The 13,780-nt window shown below is 45.9% G+C and overlaps 1 protein-coding gene across 6 annotated transcripts in view; it reads right to left on the reverse strand.

Moving 5' to 3' along the window:
* PALM2AKAP2 (PALM2 and AKAP2 fusion) overlaps positions 1-13,780 on the reverse strand; it is a 449,455-nt gene that overhangs the window by 230,681 nt on the left and 204,994 nt on the right. For all 6 annotated transcript variants that reach the window (XR_010729046.1, XM_066256553.1, XM_066256554.1 and 3 more), the window contains one exon: positions 10,919-11,049. Coding sequence is in view for 5 of the 6 variants with exons in the window: in XM_066256553.1 (XP_066112650.1) it covers positions 10,919-11,049 (131 nt within the window). In the remaining variant the exon portion in view is untranslated. The remainder of the gene's footprint in view (positions 1-10,918; positions 11,050-13,780) is intronic.

Raw genomic sequence — 13,780 nt, forward strand, 5'->3', positions numbered from 1 at the left:
AGTTTCCAAACACCTCCCTGGCAACTTCTGTTCTTATCTCACCACGGACTGATAATAAACAGTTGCTTAGCCAGAAACAGTCCTTGGACCATCCTTTGATTAGCACTGGGTTTAGTCATTTTCCTCTAACAGAGCAAGTCCCCTAAGGAGCAGAGCAGGGCATCACTCAGACAGCCTAGACAGGGTTCTTTAAACCAGCAACTGGAAAGCATAAAAGGTGCTTAAAAAAATAATAAATAACCCTCTGAGATAACTCCAGTCTCTCACCCTACTCAACCCAGTCTGCCCCACAGCTGGTCTAGTTCTTCTCAAATCCACCAATCACATTGTCCTACTTCTTCTGCCCTTGGAGTTAATCTTTTTTCACCCTGCATTTTAACTGACAGGTTCTGGGAGGCCCAGGAGCTCCTGCTGAGGGCCTGATGGGTAATAGACAGAAGCTGATCACAGGAAGGAAGCTGAGGGGGGCGGCTGCCCCAGGGACAGAAGCTACTCTCTCCCCTCCAAAGGCAGCAGCCTCTGGCTCCCAGCACTGTGCTCCAAGCCTCCCTTTCCCCTCTGCCTGGACCTCCTGGGAGGAGGCCCGAGGCTTCCAAAGTCACCAGTGGGCTCACAGGGCCAGCTGTAGCCGACTTCTGAAATGGCATGCTAGGCCATTTCTGAAGTTTCTGAAAGTGGAGAGGAAGTCATGCAAAATCAAACAATTTGGGGTTATTTACATATTGTACATTGTCATAGCACTCTTTCATTTTTATAATGAAAGCTAACATCTATTAGGCGCCAAGTCCTAGACAGATCTAAGCCCTTTGCATACATTAATTTAATCATCGCCACTACCCAATAAAGTTGATCCCGGTATTTATCATTATCTTCCTTTTTATAAAAGGGGAAACTCAAGCGGAGAGAGGATAAAGGAACTTGCCGAAGATTACACAGGCAGGAGGTGGAAATCCTGGACTTGAACTCAGCAAATATAATGTTGATGTTCGTGTCCAAAAAGATAGGCCTACACTATCTCTGGATGTAAATGTTGGTTTTGAACCTCACGGCAATCCTATGGATGGCCTAAGGCTAAATTTTAAAACTAGACATATATATTGAGCAACCTACTAGGCACCAGGCAATATTCTAGGCCCTCAGGCATATGTGGTGGGTCAAATGCGCTGAATGGTGGCCTCCTAGAGCTATGGCTATCTTAGCACCTGGCACCTGTGAATGTGACCTTATTTGGAAAAAGGGGGTCTTTACAGATGTCATTAATTTAAGGATTTCAAGATGGATAAGATTACCCAGGATGGGTCCTAAATCCAATGGCAAGTGTCCTTATAAGAAGCGGAAGACAGGAAGACACAGGGAGAAAAGGAGAAAGAAGGCCATGTGAAGACAGAGGAAGAGATCGGAGTTGCGCAGGCACAAGCCAGCACCCGGAGCCAGCAGAAGCTGGAAGAGGCAGGAAGGATGCTCCCCAGGGCCTCTGGAGGGAGCACAGCTCTCCGAGCACCTCGACTTTCAACTTCCAGCCCCCAGGACTGTGAGAGAATGCATTTCTGATGTTTCAAGTCACCCAGTGACCTGAAGCGACGAGCAAGGAAAGGAACCAATGAAGTCCTTGTTCTCTTAGACTTTGCATCCTAGCCAGGAACAAACAGAATGGAATGGAATGGAGTGAAAAAAAGAGAAAACCATTTGCCTACCAGGAGAGAAACACATTCAAACATCACTTCTCCAGGAAGTCTGACCTGCAGTCACTAACCGGAGTACCGTTCCCCTGTGTACATTCTCATAAAGACCCTCTTGGGCTTTCTAAAAGAAGCTCTCCACCCATTTATAGATGGATTACTTGTCTGTGTTCCCCAGTGGCCTGTGAAAAGCTTCATATCCATCTCCTCTGCTGTCTGAGAGTAGGTAAGAATGGGGGGAAACTGGGACTTTCTTAATGACCAAACAGAAGGAGCCCACTGGAGACCGAGAAGGGAGCAGGGCCACTGGTCACACGTGTGCGGCTTGTGTCTGCCCCCAGGATGCTGGCCGAGGGGCAGAGTGGATGGGCTCCAGCCAGTGGGTTTTAAGCGGTGCCCTGTGGGAAGCTGTATTTCCCAATTTGCCCAAAGGAGCCGTGTGGCCCCGAAGGGGCCTTGAATGCCACTGGTGGTGAGAGATATCCCGTTCTCCCATCAGAACCCGGCTAAGGTGGGAACCCTTATGCACACCATATCGCAGAGCTTAAAGCCCTTCCTCCGGGCACCCAGACAGAGGTGACGGTCCACGCTGGCAGAAGTGTCCCTGAACCCTCGCAGTTATCCTCTGCGCACTGGCAGCATTCAGACATTATTTGCTTTTTTTCCCCTTTGCACTTTTTACATGGGAGAAACAAACACAAGACTCCAGGACACCCTCTCCCCTCGTGGGTAATACCCCAACAGATTCTGTTTCAAAGCAGATCAAAAGGCGAGGCGGAGCTTTCGGCTGGCAGGAGGCACCATGGTCTTGTCACTTCACATGTGGCTTTCGGTAAGTCACACTTAGGCCTCCATCCCTTGATCCTTTTTTTTTTTTTTTGCTAAACTTCATCAAAACAGATTTTTGAGACAAATAAAAGTAAAGAGGAAATAAGATAAAGATAAAAGAACATTCAAACAAAACTATATAATAATAAAGGCTTGGTTTTCAGATACGCACCAAACAACATAAGCTCTGAGGCAGATTGTATTTTCCAAATCTGGCTGCAAGAATATCTCCCATCCTACACGCCCTTCTGCAGGGTGGCCCTGCCGCTCCCATTGAGAGACGGAGTTTGATTTCCCTCTCCTTAAATCTGATGTGGCTTTAGCGGGTCAGTTGGAATCAGTCTCACTTAGCAGAAGTGATGCTATGAGACCTCCAGGGACCAGGACAGAAGAAGTCCTGCAGCTTCTACCTGGGTCTCTTGAAATGCTTGCTCCCCAGACACTCTGAGCTGCTCCTTGTCAGAGTCCAGCTGCCATGCAGTGAGAAGGCCAAGCCCTTGAGGGGCCACGTGAACGTGCCCTGGACATTAGTCCTAGTCTTTGAGACACCACAGCTCAGACCCTAGACATACAAGAAAGAAGTCTCCAGTGATTCCAGGTCCCAGCCCCTCGAGGCGCCCCCAGCCACGTGTGTCTTCCCAGCTGAGCCCCACATTCAGAAAGCCATTCCTGCTGTTCACTGCTCAAATTCCTGACTCTGAGAGCGTAATGAACCTTAAATTCCTCACTTAGCAACTATTACTACTGCACGTGCTCTCCAAATGTGCTAAATAAGTTTCTCAAAGAAGGGAGGGGAAGAGGATGCAGGTGAATCTCTCCTCATAGACGCGCCCCACACCTAACCCATCACCCGTCTACTGCTGTGCACCGCCCCCCTCTCACCTGGCCTGAAACCCCCCATCAGGGCTCATACTCGGGGTGTGAGAGATTCAAAGACTCTTTGATGACAGAAGTTGCTTTCAGTGTGGGAGAAGGCAAGGGGCGTTTCTGCCCGTGTCCCCGTGATGGAGGTGCCAAGTCAGCCTGCCTGAGCATGTCTGCTCCCTGTCAGAGCCTTTTCGGGTCCTCCTGGTCCTTAGAGGCCAGACCACAGCCACCAGACTGGCCTGTAAGAATGTCATGTTGTAGGAGCGTAGGCTGGCCTCGCTGGAAAGGACCTGGGAGACTGTCCACTGCCTTCAGACAGCACAGCCGGTGAAGACTGTTCAGGAAAACACCAACAGGGCCCTTGATACTTTTGGTCCGTCAAGAATACCGAGCGGTTTTAAGCTACAGGGGCAGAAAGATACTACTTTCCAAGCTTTTTGTAGCAGGGAGACTTGAGGGATAGCAATCACAGGTCAAAAAGGTCAGGCCAGCTGCCAGGAGAGTTGACTGTGCACAATTCCTTCAATTATGGAGATTATTCTAAGGGCTGGAGAATGCAAGTGTTCCCCAAAGGGGGCTCTTATATGGTCTCAGTGTGTAGATGGAAGCCTCCCACTATTTTCATAGTTCTGGGCACTTTAAACCCAATTTACCTGACCGGCAATGAGGCAATTACAGCGAGTAAGGCAAGAAGCCTGGGAAATGTCTGGCAACGGCTCTTCCACCACTGTCGCTAGGAAACACACAACCATGTTGCCATGATTGACAGCAATCTCAGAGTGTCTCCTCCCCTACCTGTCTCAGCTCCCCAAGCTGACTGCAGGCCACAGGCATCCAGATGTCAGAGTCTATGAAGAGTGACTCTTCTGTGTGGTCCCAAGAGGGCAGGCTAGGGGCCACAGAGCCAGGGAAAATCGCCGAGAACATGACTGTTATCCCAGAGGAGAACCCTTTATACTAACAAGAGTTGCTGCAGTGTGGACTTGGGTGTTACATGGAGAGGAAGTGAGTTCCGACTTCTGGCCTATGGGAAGAGACTGTTCATGGACTCCCGTTCGCTGAGTTTATTGCAAACTTGAGTGTCAGATAGAAGCTGATCCAGATAACAGGTCAGTTATGCACCCTCTAGGATGCTAGGGTTTTAGGAGCTGTCATAAAATCACTGCCTTTGCAAAATCAGGGCAGCATTGGAAGCAACCTTTTTTTTTTTTAACACAGAACTGACTTTCATGGCTCAGTGCTTAAGAGAAGCCTCATCCTTCCAAGTAACTGACACACTTGATGTCGTTCTGCACCAAGAATCATGATTGTTATTTTCAACTGTCTTTTCAGGGTTCTGTATTCTGAATCTACTTGGTGGGTTATTTTTATCTTAGTATCAGTACCTGTAAGTCCAGGCTTTAGAGCAGAGGCTCTCAATTGGGGGCTATCTCCTCCCCCAGAGGACATTTAGCAATGCTTGAATAGATTTTTGATTGTCTTGACTTGTGGTGTTACTGGCATCTGCTGGGTAGAGTCAGGGATGCTGTTAAATATCCTGCAAAGCACAGGATAGGCCCCCAACAAAGAATTATCCAGCCCCAAATGTCAATAGTGATGCTATTGAGAAACCCTGTTCTAGAAGGATAAAGGAGAAAACAGTAACAGTGGCAATACTCTTTTTGGCTGACAGCCTGCTGTACATGGCACTTCACAAATGCCATGATCTTGACATGTTACAACTTTCCATTGTTATCCTTAGTGTCCAGGTGAGGAAACGCCATCCAGAGAGGTTACAGGGTTTGTCCAAGATCAAACAACTCATAAATGCAACACTAGCACTCAGAACAAGGCCAGCACTTAAGGTCCAGGTTCCTAATCAGCATGCTATGCTGGGAAGCCCTTTATATAACCACACACTGTTTCCAACAGAGATTTGGGCCAGAAAAGTGGATTCAGGAGCGAAGGGCTTCAGAGAGACAAAGGAATGAAGCCTAAAATGGAGCCTGTACTTCCTGCAAGAGCCTGAAGGGGGCCCCCTGGCCAGCCACAATGATCATTCCCAATGGACTCGAGCCCAGCCCCTTGCACATTTACTACACTGCTTCCTGCAGGAGCATTTGCCGGGGCAGAGGGAGCACGTTACCTGTCCGTCTGCCTATGCCATGAGGTGAGCTTCAGTGTGACTGCACTGAATAGCACAGATCTCAGACCTTTTTAAGCTTAAAATAACAACTTTTGTAGAGATTTTTGACAGTGTGCTTTGGGGTTAGGCAGAGCTGAGTTCAAAGAGTATTTACTCTTTCACTTATGAATGGGGCCATAGTAAGCAGCATATTACCTCCTAAACCTTAGTTCTTCCAACCACCTTATGGGCATCATCATGGTCCCTGCAACTTCATGGGAGTGTTAGGAAGATGAAATGAGAAAATCAATGAATTAATGGGGACCAGAAAGCTAGGTCAGTACCCAGAACAGAGTACAAGACCGATACATATCAGATGATATAGAGATCTCACTATATCACTATATGATTTATGGTACATATAGCTTTATGTTGGTATAACAAAAGGAACAAGAAGGAGACCAGAGTTAGAGTGCCCAACGTGGTTGTGAGAGGTGGGGCACAGGCTGGGAGGGTGGAGTGCCAATGTGCAGCGCCCTGCTCCCTGCTGAGAAAGAACAGTCCACCATGGAGTCAACAATAGCGAGTAGGGGAACACAACAAATCCCAACCAAGTGTAGGTTGTGATTCCAATGAACATTTTTGTGGCTGCCTTTTCTAGAACAGTTATTTGTGGGTGGCTGTCTTCTTGGCTGCCAAATTCCTATAATATAACGCACACGTGCTCATGCCTGATTTCTCCAGTCCTCTGCCCTGAGATTTAAGAACGTGGAAAATTAAGTGAATTCCGGTATCCATCAGAGACCCACAGAGGCACTCGGAGACTCTGAAATCAGAAGCAGAAATGAACCAGCCCACTTTCATCTTGAATTTTCTTTTAAAAAGTTGCCCTCTCTGGCTTTGCAGCAGAGACTTCAATATTTTATTCAATGAATATTTGACGTGACATATTTTAGAAATGACAACTGTTCAGATGAGTTAGTCACCCCTGTGATGAGTCAGTTACACACGCGGCTTTTGTTTCCTGAGAGCTTAACCTCTTTCCCCAATTCTAGCCTGTCTCCAAAACCACTTCCTTCCACAGTAGCGACATTCCCCTGCACAGGTATATTCGTTCAGAAAAGGGATCCCTAGCCAATTCTCAAATTAGAGGACCTCCGAACACCAGGACTGGAAGATCCTGAGAGAGCTCTCACTGCAGAGATGAGAAAACCAGAGAGAATGAGACTTTTGCAAATTTTCAGCAGAGCTGGAATTAGCATCCTGGCTCTGTGACAGCTCATTCCACTTCCATTTACTACTCCACGAGGTTTCCTACTTCACTGGGGTAATATTCCAAGGCAAGGGGCAAATTTCCCCCACATTTCTCACGAAAGAAAGTTGAGGATGCTTGAATAAAACCTGATGACATTGGAAAGAGAAACTTAAGTGGGAAAATCACGATGCAAACGACAAGACTTGTTGATTGGCACAGACATGAAAGTAGACAGGGCTTCTGTGGATCTAACTGCCTAAAATCTCCACAAGTATCAATATGAGGCTCATGTGTGTCCCCAGGGGCCCATCACATACTGTGATGGCGTGAACCACGGTTAACAAGGGGCCCGAACCAGAAGCAAACCTTTGGGCTTTCCTAATATGGTACTCCAATGGGAACCAAAGCATATAAAATATGTGACATTTCAAACTTTTAAAAGAGCAAAATTTAAAAAGAAATCTCTGTATAGATTTTGCATTCAGCCATTCTGATTTTTTTAAAGTCTACTTTACGTCTGGTTTCTAGAGAGCTAGGAATAGAATCAATAGACCGCACCATCCTGACATTGCCCCAGGAGAAATTGTGCAAAAAATGACAACCTATGATATTTATCCATATTAATGGCCGGTTCTCTCCGTCCTTTCCCGCCATCTTCATGTCATCCTTCAAGGCTATCATATCATGCCCTTCATTTCGACCAGAAATATTTGAAAAATGATGGAATTTTCTGGCCTTTGGGAAAGTACCCAGCTTTCCTGACCTGTATAATTTTTAGTCTGGTCAACCAAGGGTGTTTCCAATCAAGTTTAAATGGAAGCTTGGCTCCACCACGGGGCCTGTGGCAGAGAGACCCGAGCTCTGTACCGGAAAGATAGCTCTATTGCCCCCTACAGGAGTCCCACAGCAGGTTTCAAATTCCCTGGAGCCAAAGCACTAAGGCTGACAGTCAGCCTACAATCAAGGGTCAGGGTTGTCCTTTTTTATCTGTTTGTGTGAAACCAAATTTTCTTATAAACATTATTTACTTCTCACTTCCCTTGGGAGTTTCTCGGTATTAAAATGGGATTTTATTATATGATCTATTCTTTTTTTTCCCCATTTACAGCAATTGTTCTTGAGCCTGACCATGCTAAAGAATTACTTGGAGCACCCTTTAAAAACTACCAATTATTGGGTTCCTCACCTGGTTCAGTGAATCCAAATTTCCAGGAACCAGGCCCAGGAATATGTATTTCTTTAAAATGCTCTTCAGGTGATTGTAATGCCAAGGATTTAACAATCTATTCCATATTTGCAACCTTCCTTCTCTCTCGCCCTCTTTGTGAGCTGACCCCTCAAGATCTAAGCACTGCCTATAATAGTTCGGGAAGAGAGACAACATTCTCAGTTCCAACCTACTAACAACTTACAATTAACATTTTGGAAGAAAACATGTCTGCAAATTCTTCTTATGTGGCTATTGGTAGTATAAAGAACTTGAGAATCAGAATTAGAAAGGTGGTTATGTTCTTTCTTCTCGAAGATATCTAGGGGAATAGACATATGTCTAATTCTCATGCTTTAAGTCTTTATCATATTCAGAATGGCCCTGCCAGTTGGCTCAGTGGTCAAGTGTCAGCCTGGTGTGTGGATGTCCCCGGTTTGATTCCTAGTCAGGGCACACAGGAGAAGCAACCATATGCTTCTCCACCCCTCCACCTCCCCTTCTCTCTCTCTTCCCCTCTCGCAGTCATGGCTTGATTGGTGTGAGCAAGTTGGCCTCGGGCACTAAGGATGGCTCATGGCCTCCACCTCAGGCACTAAAAACATGTCTTGGTTGCTGAGCTACAGAGCAATGGCCCCAGATGGGCAGAACATCACCCTCTACTGGGCTTTCCAGGTGGATCCCTGTAGGGGCACATGCGGGAGTCTGTCTCTCTGCCTCCCCTCCTCTCACTAAAACAAACAAACAAACAAAACAAGAATGGCCCAGACATAAAAAATTAAGACATGACCTACATCTTATGTACACTTGAAGTTCTGAGTTAGGTCGCTATTATCTCTTCCGGTTCTAAACTAAATGCCCCACCTTTCCCTTGATCTTCCTTTGCAGGCATTCTCTGCGTTCTGAGTACTGTTCTCTCTTGCTTCTTCACTCGTTACTCTTGGCTCACCAACAGCGATTAAAATGCTAGCTTTAGGGCACAACTGTACTAATATACTTTATAGTTTGCAAAGAGTTCATATAGGTCTTTAGGAGAATCTAATTTGTTGCTGGGGAGGGATTTAGACCAGGAGACCAAGATTGAAAGATCCACAGATTATTTTCCTTTAGAATTTCTTTCTTTAGTGGTTCAGCTGCATCTGCTCTGTAGACAGTTTCCGAATTCCTATTATATAAAGAGCAGATTCTGAATTTGATCTCTAAGTGCACAACCCCAAACCTGAACCACAGTTCTCACTGTGAACCGACTGTGCCCAGGCCGCCTGGTCCCTAGGGTTTTTCTCAGCTGGACTGGAGAGGAAACTGATGAACTTGCCCTGCCAGGCAGGGGTCCCCCAATGCACAGTGCACCTAGCCCCAATTTTTTTCCAGCACACAGCTATGGAGCATACACTTGGCGCCAGACCCATCTGCTGTGATTATGTAAAACCGGTAGGAAAGGGACAGGAAGATGACTGTCACTTTGAACGAGGGTAAAGACAAAGAAATCTTGTATCATGTAAACTGTCACCGCATCACTGCAGCTGAAAGCACCATGGACCTGTCACTTTGAGCCTGAAAAACAAACCTCTTATGTAACCGTTTCTCAGAGCTGCCTTTCCTCTCCAGTTTATTGTCAGTATGTCCGATAATCCTGGCTCCCTCCCCTTGTCTGAGCTCCAGGCAGCTGAGCCACTTCTGAGGAGAAGAAAGCCTGAGGCTCAGGACTCCGAGTTACTCCATCCGGCTCCTCATTTTCATGTCCTCTGGGCTCCTAACCGGAAGTCATTTCCTTTCCTGGGGCCCTAGGGGTTCTTGTCCTTGCAAGTTTATGCCAGTATCTGCAGACTAAAATTTTCTTCTTCCAATTACATGTACATATATACACACGGAGTAGAGCAAAAGTAGGTTTACAGTTGTGAGTATGCAAAACACAGTTTATCCTTGTATTATCATTTACTAATTATTATATTATTTTCCATCCAAACAACTGTCAACCTACTTTTGCCCACCCTTGTATATAACAAAGTTCAGACAAGCTGCTCTGAGAGCCCTTTAGAGGACATTCAAAGTAGGGTGGGAGGCCCCCAGGGCTTTCCCCCATTGGTGGCACTACTGGAGTCTTCATTCACTCTTGGGTATAAATGACTGATAGCAGTTTAGCTAGTACCTCTTGTATTTTAAAAGAGCTCATAACCCCAGGAGGAAGAGGTGAAGCTCTCCATGGTGCGAATTTGGTGGGATGGGGTGGAGCGGGGAGGTGGTTCTAAGACAGCTGCACTTACCACCTCCCACCTCCACCTCACATCCCTGGCGAGGTGTGCGGGTACCCGTCACGGCTACAGTTCCCACATAGAACCTACGTTGCCCCTGTGTGAGCCCAGCCAGCCCCTGGTCATAGGATGGTCACTTAGTTCCCAGACTGAAAAGTTCAGAACCTGGTTGTAGTAAGACCATAAAGGAAGCCACTCACGCCCTGAGTAGTGGAAGTAAACAACACAAAGTTAATTTTTGGAGCACAGGCACATAAACCACAGGGGTGACCTCCTTCAGGGCTCCTACATTCTTCATTTCAATCCCAAAACCCTTGGTTCCCATTCTCCCCTGGTCAAATTGATCAAATGTAGCAAACTGAAAACAGACCTACTATAGTATATAGCAGCAATAATAGCTAACAGCCTGACCCAGAGGAGGAGAAGGCCAAAGCTGATAGAATAAATATAAAAGGGGCATTTAGTGAAGGGACAAGCCGCTTACAACACCTCATTCGTCTCTGAAGACATCACTGAACTGTAGGATAGCTCAGTATAATAGTTATTAGAGTAATAATTCTAGATTCTCTGGAAAAGTTTAAATGGTATCAGTGTACTCTGTTTAGGAAGAGAATTCTAAATCGCTGGATAAAGGGTGACTGCATTGAGCACAGCCCCCTAGAGGACACTAGTGGTTACTGCACTGTGAAACTACAACCTGGGGACACGGGGCAGGAAACCACCTACCTCTGAATGTTATCTTCAAGTTGTTTGACTCTGAATTCATCCTCCTCAGACTGCCGCCTCCTGGCCTCCTCCTCTTCAGCAGTTCCAGCGGGTATACCCTGCAGCAGCCATTTTTCCCGGAGCACTTTGGACTGTGAAAATTAGAGAAGGGAACAGAGTGGATGAAACCTTTCAGCCCACAGTGTCCACTCCATCCTGAGATCCTGTTTTAGGTGTGCCCCTCACCAGCCCTGACTGGCTGCCCTCACCTTCGCACTAACTTGGCTCCCTAGTTCTCTCCCGCCCAATCTCTGGAGAGGGGTTTATTTCTATATTTTCTTATTATATACATATATGAACAATGAAAATGTACAGAATAACAGAGAAAACTGTATAATGAATGCCCATGTGACCTCATTTAGGTTTAACAATTACAAACATTTTGCCACATTTTCTCATATTTTTCACCTAAGCATTAACAATAACAAACATCATATTTCACTCATACATATTTCAGTATGAATTTCTTTAAAAAAGGACATTTTTCCATGCAACTGTAGTTACATTATATAATTTTCTAAGATCACTTAATCAGTCTATCTAAAAGTCTCCTTTTTAAAAGATTAACCACTTTCAAGAAAAGATTAGCTTTTTCTTAAAAACTCTAATGACTCCCAGTCATCCTTAGCAGTGGTCTCCAAATGGTTATTAAATGTGTGCACCCCACCCCACCCCAGTGTCCCAATATAGCATGGAATGAAACTAAACATATGTGTTTTAGGTCAGTTGCAGGGGAGGAGTCATTACTACTTTGAGAAGGGAAATGAAAACAGCTCAAAAAATAAGGCATGTTGAAATGCCTTAAAATGAAAAGCAAGATGAAAACAGTAGGTAAAATAATTTTTGATTTGGGTTTCCACTATACGGACCCTAGACGGCAGATGGTGGCTATTGGATGCCTACAAAGGCTAGACCCTGGGCACCATGGCCAAGTGTCCCCGTGGACAGGTGGGTGGTCATTGGAATGAACCACTGTGAGGATGCACGGCCAAGTGTGCCAGAAGCAGGGCACATGACCAGCAAAGACAGGAATAGCCACTATAAAGCCAGTCAACACAGAGTAAGCACTGCGTCCCTGGGCTCCCTGACAGCGCCTCTATCAGAATCTCACGTGACCTCCTTAGGCGGAGTGCGCAAGGTGAAAGAAAAGGGAGCCCTCGCAATGACTAAGAACAAGTCACGCCTGGCTCAGAGCCAATGAAATATCCTTTACAGACATGAGTGAGTAGGATGTATCTCTTAGATGGCAGACACACAACTGATACTCACTACAGTTTCCTTTCTATTGCTCTTATGAGCAAAAGATTTGCAATTCCATAGACTCTCATTTTTATGTGGGATTAAGGGCTACTTATTATGAACCCATGAGTTCCTAAAAATTACTAATATTTATATATTGGTATTTATAAAAATATGTTCTTATATAAAATATAAAACTGAGATGCATGGATATAGATAAAAGTGTGGCAGTTATAAGAGGGAAGGGGAGAAGGGGAGAGGAGTAAAGAAGGACAAATATATGATGACAGAAAACTTTGGGCACACAATGCAATCAACAGTTCAAATGCTATAGAGATCTTCACCTGAACTCATGTATTCTTTTTTTTTTTTTTTTTTTTTGTATTTTTCTGAAGTTGGAAACGGGGAGGCAGTCAGACAGACTCCCGCATGCACCTGACCGGGATCCACCCGGCACGCCCACCAGGGGGCGATGCTCTGTCCATTTGGGGCATTGCTCTGTTGCAACCAGAGACATTCTAGCACCTGAGGCAGAGGCCACAGAGCCATCCTCAGCACCTGGGCCAACTTTGCTCCAATGTAGTCTTGGCTGTGGGAGGGGGAGAGAGAGCCAGAGAGGAAGGAGAGGGAGAGGGGTGGAGAAGCAGATGGGCGCTTCTCCTGTATACCCTGGCCGGGAATCGAACCCGGGACTCCTGCACACCAGGCCAACGCTCTATCACTGAGCCAACTGGCCAGGGCCAACTCATGTATTCTTATTGATCAATGTCACCCCATTCAATTTAGTTTCTAAATTTTAAAAAAATTACTAATATTTAGGAATAGTAAATTAGAATTCGCTAGTGGTTCTCATTCACATCCTACGAAGAAGTCCAGGAGCCCCTCAGCACTGTGGAGACCCTGCCAGCTGCACGTGCACAGTTCTGATGGCTGGAACCCTGCACTTTCAGAAGGGCCTCGTGTCAGCAATGCTTCACTGGGGTGGTGTCCAGGCGGCCATGGTTTCCATCGGTGTTATTCTCATTTTTCAATTATATGTCACTGTTGGTGGAGATTCGTTTGCTTACTCTTAGAGTGCAGAGAGAAGCATAGCTATTGCACTTGACCTGTAGTTCTCCATTAATGAAAGATATGAGTCTATTTATATATGACAACAGTGCCCACCACAGGTTTGTTAGGAGGATTTAATGAATTAGTACCCTGAATGTCCGGGCCCATACACAGCGCTTGAGATATGTTTATTATCATCATTGTTCATCCTGTTCCCTTGGCTTCCCCCACTTGCACCTGAGAAAGAGCAGATACAATGCCAGTGAGAAGCCTTCTTCCACTGTGGCTGGCAGGGTCCGTGGCTCTCTGCTCTGTCTCCTTCAGCGGGGAACACACTCCAGAGCAGTGGTTTTCAACCTTTTTACACTGGGGACCAGTGAAAATAGGAGAATGATTTTAGGGACTGCGAAGGCAGAAATTACCCTGTGCATAAGAGAATTCAACTAAGATCGTTGGGTCTATAATCTTCACACAACATCAGGGTGGTTAACTCTTTCGAGGACCAGCAACAAAATTTCTGGCAGACGGATGCAT

The sequence above is a fragment of the Saccopteryx bilineata genome, chromosome 2 (assembly GCF_036850765.1).
Source record: "Saccopteryx bilineata isolate mSacBil1 chromosome 2, mSacBil1_pri_phased_curated, whole genome shotgun sequence".
Classification (NCBI taxonomy): domain Eukaryota; kingdom Metazoa; phylum Chordata; class Mammalia; order Chiroptera; family Emballonuridae; genus Saccopteryx; species Saccopteryx bilineata.